The sequence below is a fragment of the Rhincodon typus genome, chromosome 7, assembly GCF_021869965.1.
Source record: "Rhincodon typus isolate 14 chromosome 7, sRhiTyp1.1, whole genome shotgun sequence".
Classification (NCBI taxonomy): Eukaryota; Metazoa; Chordata; class Chondrichthyes; order Orectolobiformes; family Rhincodontidae; genus Rhincodon; species Rhincodon typus.
Window position 1 is genome coordinate 26,857,976 of NC_063338.1, and position 18,486 is coordinate 26,876,461.

The 18,486-nt window shown below is 39.8% G+C and overlaps 1 protein-coding gene across 5 annotated transcripts in view; it reads left to right on the top strand.

Annotated features, from left to right (window-relative positions):
* Window positions 1-15,659, top strand: part of tyw5 (tRNA-yW synthesizing protein 5) — a 29,434-nt gene extending 13,775 nt beyond the window's left edge. For 2 of the 5 annotated variants that reach the window (XM_048598604.1, XM_048598607.1), the window contains 3 exons: window positions 1,185-1,272; window positions 5,724-5,840; window positions 8,362-8,698. In XM_048598604.1, the coding sequence (XP_048454561.1) occupies window positions 1,185-1,272; window positions 5,724-5,840; window positions 8,362-8,618 (462 nt within the window). In that variant the 3' untranslated portion in view covers window positions 8,619-8,698. Of the gene's footprint in view, window positions 1-1,184; window positions 1,273-5,723; window positions 5,841-5,980; window positions 6,076-8,361; window positions 8,699-9,126; window positions 10,953-11,212; window positions 11,316-13,221; window positions 13,292-14,167 lie in introns of those variants that run through there. The other 3 variants (XR_007262414.1, XM_048598606.1, XM_048598608.1) reach the window with 3 other exon arrangements.
* Window positions 15,660-18,486: the final 2,827 nt, after the last annotated feature.

Genomic DNA, 18,486 nt, shown 5'->3' on the forward strand with positions numbered 1-18,486 from the left:
GAGAGATGTACCAACCTGCAGATTTTTGGAGGACGATACTTAAATAAGTTGGAATCTAGAGGTTTCTCATTTGTGCAGGGCTGGCTAATCCAATTAGAAATCAGAAATCCAATTGGAATGTAACAGGGGAATATTTGGAGTGGAAAATCAATTAAGGCTCCCATTCCTGCAAAGAAAGTATAAATATGTGGAGACTTGAACCATTCTTGGGTATGATGGTCCCGTGGTCAAATAGTTTGCCAGTACTTACTCGCTAGACTGTCATAGTTTGGTGAAATTCTAGTGAATTTCTGACAACAAAGTGCTGCCTTTCACTCAATACATTAAAAGGAAGGGGAGAAAACTGGCAAAAAAAAAATAGGGAAAGAATTAGCAGAGCAGTATTTAGGTGTGGTTATGTATAAACAGTATAATGTTATTTTCAGTTTGGATAATGTCTGTCATTTATAATTTTGGTACTGGAGTTCCTAACTAGTTCCATTGTGAATTCATTTGTTCGAAGGATAATTGTGCAGCTGCATTAACTATCATTACATTTGCTTCAGTATTGTACCAGGGCTCTCTTGGGACAATGATAATGTCCTTGTCCCTGAGCCAGGAGGCCTGAATTCAAGTCCCACCTGTTTAGAAGCGTGTCTTAACATCTCTCAACAAGTTGATTAAAAAATATCTTCAGCGTTGTATCAGCATCGTTTGGTGGCTGACTTCCTCCCCTCCCAGTTCAGGTTCTAGTCACTGCTTGTTAAATGTCAGATATAGCTACCTGCGCTTGTAGCTGTCTTCCCAAACAAACCTGCATGTTTGATTATTCCTCTGCCTATTTCTTTAACCAGAATTGCTGCTTGAAAATCTTCAGCAGTGACATCACAGGGAACATCTTCTAATTTCTGACTTCTCAGCTGCATTTGCTGAACATTGTCTTCATTTCTCAGCAGATCTTTGGGTGATCATCGTATCCTAGTTTGTTAGAGAATGGCTTTTCTTTTCATTTTAAAAGCAGGAAAAGTCACAGCAAAATACAGCCTCCAAGATACTGTGAAAATCATTCTCCACGAATACTAAATATACAATTTATCTAGAAACTCAGTGGACAGAACCTTCTTGAAGCTGCAGTCACAATGAAATAAAACTGAATCTCTATCTTCCTAAAATAATTATTTACAATGTGCTGTTATCTGCTGTAGGTTATGGATAACCTTTTGATCCAAATAACAGGCAGGAAGCGAGTGATACTCTTCAGTCCTCAGGATGCACCTTATTTGTACCTAACAGGTAAGACATGTAGTAAGACATTAAAAGGAATACATTCTTGCTCTCTGTTTGGAAGAGTTCCTGGCTCTGTGCACCCAACCTTTAAAAGTGGCTGCCAGATATCAGATTTTCAGTCAGAGGGTAAAGTTTAGATTAGAAATCAGGGTGGATGACCTTAAAAGAACAGAGGACTGCCAGGTATTTAAGTGGGACGGGCAGAAAGCCTATGTCAGGACCTGGCACTATGCCTAAAAATTAAAACAACAATAGAAAACATGAAACATTCCTCCAACCCTAACTCCCCTAATTCTCGCTCAAACCCCATGCACAGCTATGCCCCTCATACCCTCCATGTCAACCCAAACCCCCAAATTAGTTTCAAGTCATGGTAACCTGTGCCATCCACTGTCCTTTGCCCTTATATGTACCATGCCAACTCCCCTAGTATCCACCATGTTATTGGATAGTTATAGATAAAGATTGGACTGGTCCTTGGGTGAAAATGCTAAAGTGGGGGAAGGCTAACGGCAACAGTATTATGCGGGAACTGGAGAAATTAGACTGAGGGCAGCTGTTTGAGGGTAAATCCACACTTGACATGTTGGGTCAGTTGACCAGAGTTCAGGACCAGCATATTCTTACGAGGATGAAAGATAAGGATGGCAAGATTCTGGAACTTTGGATGATGAGAAAGAAAAAGGAAATATATTTAAAGTTTAAGAAACAAAAATCAGAAAAGGCTCATGGGGAATTTAAAGAAATCAGGAAGAATCTCATCAGGAGAGCTAAAAGGGGCCATTAAATGTCCTTAGCAAGGAGGACTAGGTAGAAGCCCAAGGCATTTTATACATCTATTAGGAGCAAGAGATTAGGTATGAAAAGGGTAGGTCCGCTCAAAGACAAGAGTCAAGAGTATTTTTTTCCCCAGGATGGAAATGTCAAATACTAGGGGGCATAGGTGAGAGGGAAAAAGTTTAAAGGAGATGTGCAAGGCAACTTTTGTACAAAGAGGGTAGCAGATACTTAGAATGTGCCGCCAGGGAAGGTGGTTGAAGCAGAGATATTAGCAACGTTTAAGGGGCATTTAGACAGACAGACAAAAGGGGCAGAGAAGAGAGGGATACAGATGATGTGCAGGCAGAAGGGACTAGTTTAGAATGACATCGTGAATGGTGTAGACGTGGTGGATGAAGGGCCTGTTCCTGTGCTGTACGGTTCTATGGTCTGTGTGCAGACCTCAGTACAAATTACGTTTTAAACGCCTGTTGTCAACATAATTATATTGAAAGAAAATCTCATTTGTTTGTAAATGACCAGCTGCATTTTTTCTCTTTATGGCCTTATGATAAAAAAATATCGCATTCAAATGTACAATCCTTTATTTCAGGCATTGAAATTCAAAGCACCACATCAAAGAATGTGTTATCACTTGTAACTGTCAGTGAAACTGAGAAATTGCAGGCAGTCTACTGTGATAAAAGATGGTTATGAAATCAGTGAAGCAGCAGTAATCCAGTAAGGAAGACTTCCAGCTTCTGTCAGACAGAGTGAATTAACAAGCAACTGTTTTATCTAACATTTCAGGTTTTTTTTGGAGATTTAAAGAGTAGGACATTTAATTAACTTGATAGTTCCTTTTCACAGGTCTTCCTGACAGTTTTTACAGCTCCCTTAGACTGATCCTGTTGAAACTTTTGACAATACCCTTTCACAGGTCCTGTTAACAGGTGCTTCAGACATTTTGACGGGTTTATGCACAGTTTACGTACATTTATGAGTACTTTTAACAATTCCAAAGGGCATCAGACTGACCCCAAAGGGCACCTAAGGGTGACCTCCACCAAAGAGTACTACCTCTTCTCTTCTCCTCCTCTGCCTCCTCTCTCACTCCACTCCAACTCGCAAAAGTATCCAGATCAACGGGCTATCCAAACAAATGCCAAAGTTCAGAACTACCATTATTCAGCACACTCGGCATTTCACACTCCTGGGCTACCATAATCCCATTTCCATGAAAACAGCTGATGATGTAAATTGTCCACTGGTGCTGTGAATTCGGCATGTACAAATCCAACCAGACCCCCACAAGAATATGGAGAGCCATGCTCACGGTGGGATCTCTGAATTCCAGCTCATCCTTGACGGTAAACTGGACCACTCTATTTTCTCAGATCTTGCAGGGGCTGTTAAAAACTCATCCTAAGTTAAGTATCATCAAGTGTAATTTACATATCTTGCCAGAACTAGAAAGTTTAATGATTGTAGCTGATGCTGTAAGGGATAATTAGTTCCATCTGCTTAACATGCATGATTTTTGTTGAATATTCATGTAAAAGTCGAACACCAGTTATAAGAACAAAGTGCTTGTCAAGTGTTTTCAATTCACTGTTACTGAGACAGCTGTTCTCATTCTTTAATTTTTTAAAAAAATTGCTCTAATTTTCACTGCCATGCAATGACAGTAATTGATAATGATCAATATAAAGTTGTGTATTCTTATATAATTAGAATCTACTAAGAGGAGCTTATCCTCCTATAAATACAGTTACATCATCACATAATCCCCTTCGTTTGCAATGAAGCAAATTTGATCAGAAGAAATATTTCTGATAAAATATTTACCCTAAGTGGATTTTGTTTGGGAATCTAATTCACCTGCTAGCCCTAAAAGATGCATTCAGTATCTTTTTATACCATGTGAAGACAGAACCTATCCTCTGTACTGGTTTTACTCCTAATGCATTGTTTCTGTTTTTTTCTCTGTTCACTCCTCCAAATCTAACTTATTCAGCTACTTTTGTTCAGGATATGTGTCTTTTGGATATCAAGGATACTATAGAGAATCATACAGAGGATGGCATCTTTTTTTTTCCCCAAAACATTTTGAATTCAAAGTGTATTGCTATAATTTGGGGAATTATTTGACTGGCTCAGTTTCTGACTTCTTCTAAAACTTATTTGCTGAATCTCTAGTCCACAAAGATCTGTGCTGGGGCATCAGTTATTCACTTTTTTTAATTAATGACTTGGGTAACCCAGTAACATATCACAGCATGAGTAAGTGGTATGAATGCATAAAATTACAAAGAAATGTTAATGCATTGAAAGAGTGAACAAGACTATTGCAGGTGGATTTCAACACAGATATGGATGAGGTCATCTATTTTGCACTAGAAAAGACAGATTCGAGTACCTTTAAATGATGAAAAGTTAGGAAAGGTGGTAGTTAAAAACAATTTAGGAATCCATGTACACAGTTCATTAACATGTAACAGGTACAAAACTGAAATTACAAAGGCTAATGGAACGTTAAACTTTATAACTAGGCTCAGCTAAGTGTAGAATATAAAGGAAGGTGATGTTTTGTTGCATCTACATAAAGCACGAGGAGAACTGTACACAGCATCACATCTTTGAAACAATAAGTTGGCCTTTGGAGGGTAATGCAGATTCATCAACATGTTATCGGACTCTAAGGGCTAGGTTATTTGAAGACATTATGTCAACTATGCTCGTATGCACGAGAATATTGTACAGTTGAGGAATGATTTTGTCTAGGATTTTGAAAGAAAATTATAGGGTAAGTAGAGAGGAGCTTTTCTCCCCCCAGCGGTGGGGGAGTATTTAGGTCAATGGGACCTTAAAGTCCAAGCCAGGCCACTGGGAAGTGAATTTAAGAAACACTTTATCACACAAAGAGTAATATATTTTGAGCTCTTTCCCATAAAATGCATTGGATGTCGGCTAAATATGAATTTTAAATCTGAGATCAACGGACCTTTGCTTGGCAAGAGTATTAAAGAATATGGAGCAAAGGCAGACAGATATGTGGAGTTAGGAGGCAGACATGGTGAAACAGGCATTAAATGCAGAATGGCCAAGTTCTTTTGGTCATTTTTTTTAAGCTATTGTTGTTTATTAACAGTAACAATTGGCAATGGTGATAAAATCATTGCATAACTTTATCAGGACTTTGTCTCTTTGACTCAGTGGAAGCATTTTTAATGAAATGAACATGGCAAAAGAATGAGTAGCAAAAGAAAGGGAAATAGGAATACATTTCTTACAAGCATTGAATGTTAGAGCCAATAAGATCATTATTTAAAGCAGGCCAAAAGATATCCCAGCAATCTAAAAAAATCACAAATGCAATCTGGTAAATACCATTGAGTACATAGACAAGAAGTATTTCCCTCTTAAGGATTTCCTAACCCACATTCATTTATGCAACTTGCTGCTTTCACAATTGATATGTGATGCACCAGTAATGATATCTATACAGTTCTGATATTATTTCCTGTTTCAGTGGTAAAATGTACAATCTATGAGATCAAAATCAATCCATGCGTAGACTGAAATTTTAAAATGTTAAAAATTCCTCAAAATAAATAATTGATTTTTAAATTGATTAATTGATTGTTATAGTTTAATAATACACTGCCATCATCACTTTGTTTCCTAATTTTGCACAGGGGATAAGTCTGAGGTCTTGGATGTGGACAATCCTGATCTAAGAAAATATCCACAATTTGCCAAAGCTCAGTGCTATGAATGTCAATTAGATCCAGGAGATGTGCTTTTCATTCCAGGTATTTTGTCTCAAAATCAACTACCACAACATTAGTGAATCCTTCTATCATTATTATTAACAGTAGATGATAGGAAGCATTGTACTGCTGTTAAAATTAACTAAATAATGAAGATGTCACTCTTGTCTCTGATTCAAAAGATCAATGGGTTCAGCTCATTCCAGAGGCTTGGGCATCCAGGATTACATTAGACTACAGGATTGTTTGAGGAGCTGTCAGAAATGCTGTCATTCAGGTCAGGTATTAAGCTGAGGTCACATCTGCTCCCATAATTGGATGTAAAGAATCCTATGGCAATATTCGAAAAGATCAAGGAAATTGGCTAATTATCATGCCCAATGATTATTCCTAACTAACACAAATAAACATATATTGTCTGATCATGTCCTTGCTATCTGCAAATTGGCAGCGACATCTTCCTACACTGCAGCATGACAACACTTCAAACTAGCATCCATCTTTTAGAGGATATTGTCTTGTAAACATGTTACACTAAATCAGGTCACATGGTGCCATTCGGTCCTATCTCTGAACACTTTCACTGACACAGGTGGAAAATTTCAGAACCTTTGGCCACCATTTTATTTAAACTTTAAATAGGTTACTCATATTTTTAACATACTGCATTTTAACATACTGCATTTCTTCATTTGCAAAAATCTGTTAGCCTTTACGTTGTTTTCTCTCATATCAAGTAAAAGAACCTATTTTCTCAGTTCTGTATGAAAGAATCTGTCTCCCATTTATCAAATCTAACATTGCCCGTCAAGTAACTGGCTAATTCAGAGCTTCTGAACCAAACTCTTGGATTAAGAAATAACAGTTCCAAAGAAGAGTCATATCAGACTCAAAACATTAACTCTCCACAGAGAAAACATGAAAAACAAGGCTTTAGAGGACATTTTATTTTACATTATAGTGTTTGCTACTTTAGAAAAGTACTGCAATGCACAATTACACCATGCTGGGCAATATAAGGGTCAACGTACCTTTGCAGGACTAATTCCAATGATGCATCACTGCATTAAAATCCCACCTATATTACAACATAGCACTGGAATAATGACATTTAAAAGTGTCAAAACATCTCACAGTTACCTTTCAGAATGTTCCTGATTCCACAGCAGGCTTTACATTTTCTTTATGAACTCTCAAACCTGATGTGCTTTTAATAGGTTTCCAAATGGGTTTCTGCCCCACCAGATAAAAGTTTCCAAGACGAAATCTGATTTTCATCCCCACTTAAAATAGGGATCCCAAACTCAATGGTGGCAGCTGAGCCTTTTAGACACTAGGCAGTTCTGAATGCAAAAGAATACTGGTGAGAAACAGTGCAGGTCAAAGAACGAAGAAATTCCTCCATTTAAAAAATTGTTGCCATTCACCAACTGAAACACACCTTCACCCCTAGACAATAATTGGATTTCAGAAGTTGGAACAGACCTAATTGTATTCAGATTTCATGGAAACATGAATTCCTGTACATGTGAGCAGGAGTAGGGTTCTTGTGGTGCGTCCGTAGTCTCCCTACCTCTGAGGCCAGATTCAAGTCACATTTGTTCCAGAGCTGTGTAATAACATCTCTGAACAGGTTGATTTTTTTAAAAATGCAAGCAGAAGTAGGCTGTTCAGCCCTTTGAGCCTGCTTTTTCAGTCAATATGATCATGGCTAATTATCCAACTCGGTACCATGTTCCTGCTTCCTCCCCATATCCATTGATCTTTTTAGTCTTCAAGCCATATTTACATCTTTCTTGAAAGTCGTCAGTGATCGGCCTAAACAGTTTTCTGTGGCAGATAATTCCCCAGGCTCACTGCTCTCTGGGTGAAGAAATTCCTCCTTATTTCTGTCCTAAAACACCTATCCTTTATCCTTAGACTGTCAACCCTGATTCTAAACTCTGTGATCATCAGGAACATTCTTCCTGGATCTGCCCTGTCTAATCTTATTTTCCAGTTTCAATGAGATCTCCCCTCATTCTTCTAAACTTTAGTGAATATAGTCCTAGCCAATCCAGTGTCTCCTAGTATATCAGTCCCAACATCCCAGGAATCAGTCTGGTAAACTTTTGTTGCACTCCCTCAATAGCTAGAACATCCTTTCTGAGATAAGGAGACCAATACTACACAATACTCCAGATATGGTCTTAACAATGCCCTGTACAGTTGCAGCATAACATTCCTACTGCTGTATGTGAATCCTCTCGCTATGAAGGCCAACATACCACTTACCTTCCACAAATTCACAATGCAGGTGCCCATTTTATCAGGCACATATAAGAGAACTTCGTTTATATTTGTTGTTGTCTGACAAAACAGGACCTTACTGCATTTTATAATGGTTATATAACTGAACCAATACATACCACTTTAATGATTATCTTAAAAAGAATTTAATATTGGGTATTAATTTGATTCACAGTTCATAACTTATACTGATTTAATATGCTTTCATGTGAATTGTTCTTTGTAATTTTCATGTAAATAATCATCTGAATTACTGATTGCATTTCTCTCTCAGCACTGTGGTTTCATAACACTATTGCGAAAGAGTTTGGAGTGGGAGTGAATGTATTTTGGAAACACCTTCCTGTAAACTGCTATGATAAAACAGACACCTATGGAAACAAGGACCCTGTGGCAGCCTCAAGAGCTATGCAGATTTTAGACCGAGCCTTAAAAACACTGGAAGAGCTTCCTGATGAATACAGAGACTTCTATGCAAGGCGAATGGTTTTACGAATTCAAAGTAAATCATACAGCAATCATTATAAATAGAATATAGAAATAAATAAGTTTAGCGTATTTATTTGGCAGTGTAACAATTTATAATAAAAATAGTTTTTGTATTTTGAAAATAGTTTCTAATTACTACAAGTTGCTAATTTAAAGTTATGATGAGTAACTACATTAGCAATAACCAGTTATAACCTTCATACATAACTGTTTAGTTTGCAGTTTGATACTTAAAGGATTTATTGCCCTAACATTCATTTTCCAAAGCACCACTGAAATACAAAATACATCAAGCAGTGTTTTCATTTGGCATCTAAATACCTTACATAATCGTTATGGCAGTAAAGTCCATGGTGTACATATCAAATGGTGTAAAAAATATCAGATTTATTATCTTGTGTAAATAACTGGCCAGTTCTTACATGCAAAATTATATTTCAAATTGAGAATATTTATATTAGAACATCTCTCTAGTATATTTAACCAAATACTGGGATAATATTTCTACAAATGTATTAAGATCTCTCTCTCTCAATATATATTTCCAAAGGTATAGAAAATAAGCAGTTTTAAAACATTGATGGTGAACCTGGCTTGCTCTTTAGTAATGTCCAAAAGAGATGTTTCTAAAAGGTGAGAATTCTTTCTGTAAAATGAACTTGTAATTTATGCATAAGACATAATGAGACAGTAAACTGTCATACCTAACATTAAAGGAAGATGGTTGCAATTATTGTGACCAATCACTTCCTCTGTTAGTTTTCCTTTAGTGGCTGGCAATAGAAGGTGAAATCATGTAAACCTCACCTGGATCCATTTTATCTATTCAGCCAGAGCCAATTGTTCCCCTGCAGTGTCTTCTTGCCTAACTTTTATGCTACTATCTCTGGCATACCCCAAGCATCTGTGCACGGTGTTTCCTACCTGTGACCATTGTATATGCCATACTTCAATTGCATTGTCTGCAAACAGATTCCGCATTGATGACACACAACTTTACCTCTGTCTTGACCCTGCCTGGTCCCCCTCATGTATATGTTTTAGCCCATTTATCCGATTTCCATGAATAGACAACTTGTCCTGTTAAACGTGGGAGAGAGGAGCAACTTGGATCCTCACCACAAACTCTTCACTCTTAGGTCGAAATTCCAGCACTATATTCTCTTTATTGCAAAGAAAACCTACTTTCTTCCATAACATCCAACTCCATCCCACTCTCGAACTGATGTTAAAATCCAATCAGGGGTTCATCCTTTCCTCATCCCTACAATATTTATAATACTACTATTTATAACTCTACTTTCCTGTTATTGTGGCCTCTTACAAACAGACATGTCCATTTGCATCACTGCCCACTGTGCATTCAGTTCTCTGTACTGACAGCAATGCATTTTTCTCCCTAAACTTCTCTGTCCCCCTCTCCTTTAAGATGCTTACCAAAACTCATTTTGTAATTTTTGGTCATCTGTTCTCTACTCTCCCCTTTGACTTGATGTCAGTTTATTGCTGATTCTGCTTTCATGAAGTTTCTCAGGATATTTTACCATGTTAAAATTCTTGTAAAAATATATAATTTTTAAGTGGCTGCTAACAATGTAATTGAAAAACTAATGACAGTTTAAATCTGGTAGCTTCATCTGGTTGTTGACAGAGAATGAAACATACAGATGTACAATATCTGTTTTCCTCACATGTAATATGTAATGTAAATATAGAACACTTGCAAAGAAGGATAATATAAATCAGGGATGTAGGCAATCTGGTCCACAAAATCTGGATAACTTAGTCCTACTTTACAGTTAAAATACACAGTTAGTCATTTGTTATTTTTGAATGTTACACGCTTGAAAATTTGGATTGCGTGGTTCTTAACAGTATTGCTTCTTTCTGGATCATTTCCAAATTTGAATACCTGTCCGTTGGGGTTAGGCATTTCAAAGCCCACTGAATAAAACAGAACATAGATGTAGGTTGGCATTTGACTCAAAAGCTTCAAGGGTTGCAGCTAATCAACACTTCTCATAAAGACAATCCTTCAACAAAATAAACTTTTTGAATTTTTAAACCAAAAAGAATCATGGACCAAGTATATTGGGGATGCTTGGGTCAGAACACAATTTGTATCCGATGCCTTGGACAGAAAGTGCCTTTATTGCCAATGATCAATATATTTGTATGTCAAAGGCTTTTGTACCCTTGACAGTATCTCTCAATTAAATAATTCCAAAAGCGAGCTTTTTGAGTTTTAAAATAAAGGTTATTTATTCTCTTCCACTTACCTTGAAAATAAGGCAACATTTCACTCACTCATCTCTCTCACGTATATTCTTACAGAAAGATTAGATATGCATCAAGGTAATATACTGTAACAGTTATAATTATCTCAGTTTCTTTTGTGGTAGGTCTGTAGCTTCTTTGTTAAATTTGATGCTTTAAATTTGAAGTGAAGGTCTCAATGTGAAGAATTGTCTGTAAACTGAGAGATTTCTTACAGTTGAATTTCCAAGTGGTTGGTTTCCAGTAAACTCTATGTTGGAACAGGTTGTGCGAGTCCTTTCCGTTAGCATTGCCCCATTTTCGAATTGTGCTACTTACTACATTGATTGCTTAGATCACTTACAATTCAATGAATTTAGGTGGAACTCTGCAGAACTGCTTCCAGCTGATGCAAAGGCAGGCAACAAGCTGGCTTTCTCATGTGATTTCCACAAGTTTGAAGACCTTTTATTCCAAAGGCTGGTATGTATTTTGATTCCAATCATCATGTTATTGTTTGACACATTTAGAGTTTGAGGCAGCCAGTCTACTTTTAGACGAGGCAAACCATCATTATAGAATGGAAGGTTAATGGGATCTATTCACATTTGCCTTACACACATTAAATTTCTATATTCATTTTTGTCCAGGATGAAAACAGGGACACGGGTTGCCTGGAATTCTTTAGTTGTTTTGTATTGATCGATCCTTAAACAAGTGGACATACGAATTTCCAGCATAGCCGTAAATGGCCGTATTTAACTAGGTCTTCACGAGAGACAGCATTTTGAGTTTCAGACAGTGCTAAAGGTCATATGATTTGCTGAGACTATTTGAACGGTTTGTATCCAGTTTCATAACATACTGGGTCATGATAAAATACAGGTTCATTGGTGAACTTATTCATTTAGCATGATGGGCTAGCCATAGGGAGGGGAGAGTACATTTAGTGATTGATTGGAGAGTCCTAAAACATGGTTCTGTGCTGCTTTTGGCTGTTAGGTAGTTAATGCTACTGACTGCAAGTATAAACCTGCAAAAAAGGATAATGTAAACTAGGGAAGCTGACCCACTGATTGGAGCGGGGCACAATAGAATTTGGTCAATGAGTCTTTACCCTAGTTTGACTACACACATGCACACCATCCTTAAGATAGAATTGTTATAATCTGTAATACACTGCCTACAATGGCGAACAAAATTTTAATAGCACAAAAAAATTGAAATATACAATGAAAGAGCAGGGCACGTAGTATTTGCTCAGGGACAGGCATGCTGCATGAAAGCTCACCTTTTACCATTACCTCCTTCAATTCTGCCACTTTTCTCGTATTGGATGTGAAGAAGTTTCCTCCAGTTAAATATTAGCAAGACTAGAGCCATTGTCTTTGTTCCCTGATACAAATGTATTTTTCCAGCTACAAACTCAGATTTCTAACCATTAACTCACCCCTTCTCCCTAGCAATGGTCTGAGATTGAACCAGAACGATTGCAACCTTCTGTGAAATTTGAGACTGAGAAGAGATTCTGGCCATACCTTTACACCATTACTAAGATTGACTATTTTCAGATCAGTAGCAGGACTTGACCCAATTCCTGACAGCTCATCTGCTATTGAAATTCTAATACACATCTTTGGAACAGTCACATTTAGAAGTTACAATGCACTTGTGGCTGACTTCCCACATTCTGTACTCTGTAAACTTGAGGACACCCAAAGCTTCTATTGTTAATGCCCTAACTTGCTTCAAGTTCCTTCACCCATCATCCCGTTGTCCTTGCTAATTTATATTGGTTCTCAATAAATTAACACCTTGATTTTTTAACATCCTTGATTTCAAATACTGTCATGGCCTCAAACCCTTTTATTTGAATTTTTCAGCTCCAAAACCATCCACAATATCTGAGTTCTAATTTTGACCTCTTGAGCACCCCTGATACTTAGTGCTCCACCAATGGTTGCTGTAGAAACATAGGAACAACAGTAGGCAATTCAATCCCTCAAGCCTTCTCTACCATTCAGTGTGATCATGGCAGATCATCAGCCTCAATACCTTAATCCGTTCTCTTCCCGTATCCCTGTAGTCATATGAGCTATATCTATCTCCTTGAAAACACAATATTTTGACCTCAATCACTTTCTATGGTAGTGAATTCCACAGATTCACCACCTTTGTGTGAGGAAATTTCTCCTTATCTCAGCCCTGAAAGCTTACCCTTACCCTTAAGCTATGACCCCTGGTTCTGGCCTCCCCCACATTGGGAACATCCTTCCTTCATCTAATAGTCTAGGCCTATTAGAACTTAATAGGTTTCTTGCACACATCTTTCATTCTTCTAAATTAGTGAATACAGTCGTAACCAACTGAACTTCTCTTTATACTTCAGTCCTGCCATTCCAGGAATCAACTTGGTAACTTTGCTGTACTCCCTCTATCGCAAGAACATTCTTCCTCAGGTAAGGAGACTAAAACTACACACACATTCTAGGTGTAGCCTCATCGATGCTCTGTGTAATTGCAGCAAGACATCCTTGTTCTTGTACCTGAATCCTCTTGCTTTAAAGGCCAACATACAGTTTGTCTTCATTAGTTCCTGCTGCAGTTGTGCGCTTACTTTCAGCGACTGGTGCTCAAGGACACTTGGGTCTCAGTGACCATTTAAATCCTTCAAATTACAGCCATTCAAATACTAATCTGCCTTTAACCTCACATTTATCCATATTAAACTACACCTGCCATGTACTTACCACTCAGTTGGTTTGTCCAACTCACACTGCAACATCTCTGTATTCCCCTCATAGTTCACCTGTGTCAACTGCGATTTTGTGACATTACATTTCGTTACTTTACGTAAATCATTAACATATATTGTGAATACCTAGCGGCCTAGTACTTATACTTGTGCCGCCCAACTAGTCACTGCCTGCCATTCAGAAAAAAAATTGTTCCTGCTCTTTGTTTCCTGTCTGCTAACCAATTTTTTTAATCCATCTCAATACACTTAATCCAATCCTATGCAATTTAGTTTTACACATTAATCTCTTATGTGGAACTTTGTCAAAAGCCTTCTGATAGTCCAAATAAACCACAATCATTGGCTCCCTGATAACTCATTACATCCTTGAAGAATTCCAAAAGATTTGTCAAGCATGATTTCCCTTTCATAAATTCATGCTGCGTGTGTCTGTTTCTACCACTGTTCTCAAAGTGCTCTGCTGTTAATTCCTTGATAGTGGACTTCAGCATCTTGCGGACTACCACAATCAGACTCACTAGTCAACGATCCCCTGTTTTCTCTCCACCTCCCTTTTTAAACTGTGGCGTTACATTAGCTATCCTCCAATGTGTAGGAACTGTTCTAGAGTCTATAGAACCTTGGAAGATAACGGCTATTTATGAGACCTTGGGTCTCACCCTGAATATCCGCAAGATGAAGTTCCTCCACCAACCTGCCCTGGCATTGCAGAGCGAATCCCTAATCATCAAGGTCCATGTGGAGGTCTTGTAGGCTATTGGTCACTTCCAATATGTGGAGAGTGTCCTGTCGACCAAAGCAGCTATTGATGAAGAGATCCAGCAAATCATCTCCAGTGTGTTAACGCAGCCTTCGGCCACCTGAGGAAAAAGGTGTTTGAGGACAACAACATCAGATCTTTAGGGGCAGGCAACTATCTAGTGGTGTTATCACTAGACTGTTAACCCATAGACCCAGGTAATGTTCTGTGGACACAAGTTTGAATCCCACCATAACAGATGGTGGAATTTGAATAAAAAACCTGGAATTAAGAGTCGAATGATAAGCATGAATCCATTGCCGATTATCAGGAAAAACCTACCTGGTTCACCAATGCCCTTTAGGGAAGGAAGTCTGCCATCCTTACCTGGTCTAGCCTACATATGATTCCAGACCCACAGCAATGTGATTGACTCTTAACTACCCTGTGGGCAATTAGGGATGGACAATAAATGCTGGTCTAGCTAGTGATGCCCTCATCCCATGAATGAATTTTAAAAAATACTGACATCAAGATCATGGTTCACAGAGCTATAGTGGTTCCTGCACTCCTGTTTGGCCCTGAGATGTAGACTGTGCACGACAGACACCTCAAGGCATTGCAGCAGTACCACCAACGCTACCTGCAAATCCACTGGGAAGACAGATGCAGCATCCTCAAACAGGCCAACATCCCCAGCATTGAGGCACTGACCATTCTTGATTGGATGGGCATGAGACTCCCCCAAGTCGGTGCTCTACTCCCAGCTTGGAAATGGCAGGCAAGTGCCAGGTGGATAGAGGAAATGCATCAGGGATATCCTCAAGGCCTCACTGGCGAAGTGTGGCATTCCTGCCAACAGTTGGGAACCGCTGGCCCAAGACCGTCTAAAGTGGAGGAGGGGTGTCCGGGAGGGCATCGCATACCTCGAGACTTGCCGTTGGGAAAAAACAGAAGCCAGGCGAAAACAATGTAAGGACTGCACTACCACACCAACGCCCCCATTGACTTCTTCCCACGACCACCCTATGCCCCAAGTGTGGCAGAGTCTGTGGAAGCCGCATCGGTCTGTACAGCCAGCTATGCCTTCACCCCGAGAGTGGAAGAGAGTCATTTTCATCAATGTCACCCACAGAAGTACTTTGAGCAGCAAGCCAAGGGATTGTTGCTCTCTCTCTGTCAGCTGCTGTCTCTGGCGCTGTTTAAATCTGCATAAAGGTGTCTCCCATCTGGGCCTCGTAGTTGGTAAACTTGCCAGGCTATATGCCAATAAAAATCCAAGCTCTGCATTAACAGCCGGGTAATTTCCAGCTTGTGAGCCTGGAATCAAATTGCTTTTGTGTCAGTGTCTCAGGTTTGTAATCGAAGCTGTTTATAATGGTAAGGATGTCAAAATCAAATGCGTGCCTTTCCAGAGACTTCATTTTAGCAGACGTTCTACTTGAGTGTAGGTTACAAACCCCGTTAAGGTAGCGTCAGCGTTTTGAATCTCAGTAGTTATTTGACTGGTTAGATTGCTGAGTTAATGCTCCTGCCACATTGCCGAGCTAGCATCTACTCTGTTGTTAACTTGTCGCGTAAACTGCAAACAGAAGGGATCCACGTGTTGGACAGTTTAAGGGCTGTTTCAACATGGTTTGCAACCTCAGGCAGTCAGCAAAAGGAAGGAGAGATAGTAGGAACTGCAGATGCTGGAGAATCTGAGACAACAAGGTGTGGAGTTGGATGAACACAGCAGGCCAAGCAGCATCAGAGGAGCAGGAATGTTTCGGGCCTAGACCCTTCTTCACAAATGCTGTGTCCATCCAGCTCTACACCTTGTTATAGCAAAAGGAAGGAGGTGAGTTGGCAATTTTTGGTCCACTCCCGTCTCTTCACGGATTTTTACCGCGCCGCTTTACAAAATCGAAAGAATAAACTGATATTGCATCTCCAATCAATACTTAACTATGCCTTTAATGAGTCAAGTCTGAACAACACCAGAGAAAAAGAGATTAATTACAAAGACCGAGTGGGGTCATGTTTACATTGCAAAACCACAACGTGTTTTCTTTTCGGATTATCGGTTGTGTGCTGGATGACTATACAATACAGAGCAAGTGTTGGACAATATCAGTGAGGGAACTGCAATCAGAACAACACAGTAACCATTACCGCTCTTGATGTCTAAGGGGCACAACACATCTGTTGTAGGTAAAATATTACCAAGTATAATTCTGTAGTGAGTGAGTTAGACACAGCTTTATTAACAAAAGCTTTTGGGAGAAGCAGGGGCCTCACCAAACTTCTCAGCTATTACAGATGATTTCAAAGCTTATATACATTTGCTGTTACTCGCCACCCTCCCTCCAAGTCATGTACACAGTTCTTTAATCTGTTCCAGGCGTCTCACAAAGCGGGTGAAGGTTAGTGCTACCTGCTGTTCTTTTTTTTCGCGCGCAGGATCTTGCAGTTTCAGCGGATGTTTACTCCCCAGGTTCGGTCTAAAGGTCCACTTCCTTATCAGAGTTGTTGTGTTGTTAACTCTTTACTTACTCCTTCACATCACTTAGCAAAATAATCACAACCACTCAGCGGGAAACCTTCTGCCAATCCCAGTGTTGAGGGTTTGGTTTGAGAAGCTGCTGGAGACTTGGTTGGAGCTGCAGACACGCAGCCCCCGCTCTCTGCTCGGGTCACTGCCGTCCTGTTTCCTGGTCGATGTCTGCAGCAGAGGATCTGACGACCAGACGGGGGCCCCGCGAGTGCCGAGCCCCGTTTCCCGACCATGAAGATGTCAGCGCCGTGGTTCCCTGCGCCGCACAGGAGTTGGCAAAGTTTGCAGCGGCTCTTCATCGCCCCCCTGGGGTGGCGGCGGCAGCAGCAGCTTGGCTACTCCGGGTGTCCAGCAGAGGGAGGAGGAGGAGAAAGGTCACCAGCAGAAACAGCTCGCAGTGAACCTGGAGAACCAAGTGCAGCCTGAGATGTGAGAGCAATACCGAGACACACACACCCCCCCCCCGCCCCGCCACACACACACATTAACCACTTCAAGCACTCCAGTTTCCAGCAAAGACTGGTTCCTGCAGTTAATTCCACAAACAAAAACATTGCAGCTGTCACATCGGTCAATAATGCGGACAGAGGTCAACATTATTTTAAAAGCAGTGTTATTAAATAGCGGCGCATTTGACGACAATAAATGGTTAACTTTAGTTTTGTGCGTACTCTGACAACGTTTTTACAATGAAAAATCACAATAATGTGAAATGGTGTGTGTATGACCCACCATCCCGTTTGTTGCCAATGCAGGTGATGATGGTCAGTCTCTCATCGCTTTCCCTGTTCAGGCTACGCCGGGAATCTCCTGTCTTTGCTGAAATTTGGAAATTCGGTAAAGCAAGCCCGGGGGCGGGGAGCAAGGGAGCGTGTTGAGGTGTGCGTCAAACAGCAGTCCTCACAATGGAGTTTCAAAACTGCCAAAGTACACTTCCATTTAAAATGAAAGGCGCTCCATTGATGTCAGCGTGAAACCTTTGTGGAATGTTTCAATCCCCTTGGCGATGAAATAAAGTAGACATCCTGGACTGTGGCAGCTCAGCACTCTAGTGAAAATAGGCAAGATTCAATCTTATCTGCTGCCAGAAGTGGCAAGGAGATGATCCATCCTGATGTTCCCAGCATCATTAAAATTAGTTTCCAATCCACTCCATATGATACCAAGGAATTAGGCACAGCTAGAATTTGTGGTTTGCGATGTGGTGCATCCCTGGCAGGCTCTGTAATATAGGACTCAGTGCTTCACTACCAGTTCCCTGGGCTGCTAAGCATCAGCTGGTGAAAGAGTCTACTCAAAACTGGCCATCTTACCAGTGCAAAGGGTTGTCCATGATGGGGTGTTGTAGACTAGCTGTTTCCAAGCGCCAGGTCTATAAGCTAGAGGGTCCTGAACAGACTGGCCCTAATTCTCAGAGAATTCCCCCAAGTTCTAGAATCCACAACCAGTGGTAATAGTTTTTCTTTCTCTAGCCTATTTTTTGCTGTTATTGCCTGTTTTACTGTCACAATTTTATTACATTTTCTTGGGGTTAGTAGGTTGTAAAATTCCTTTTAGTTCAATCCAGATGAATGTGAGGTATTGCATTTTGGTACAACAAACAAGGGTGGTGCTTATATAA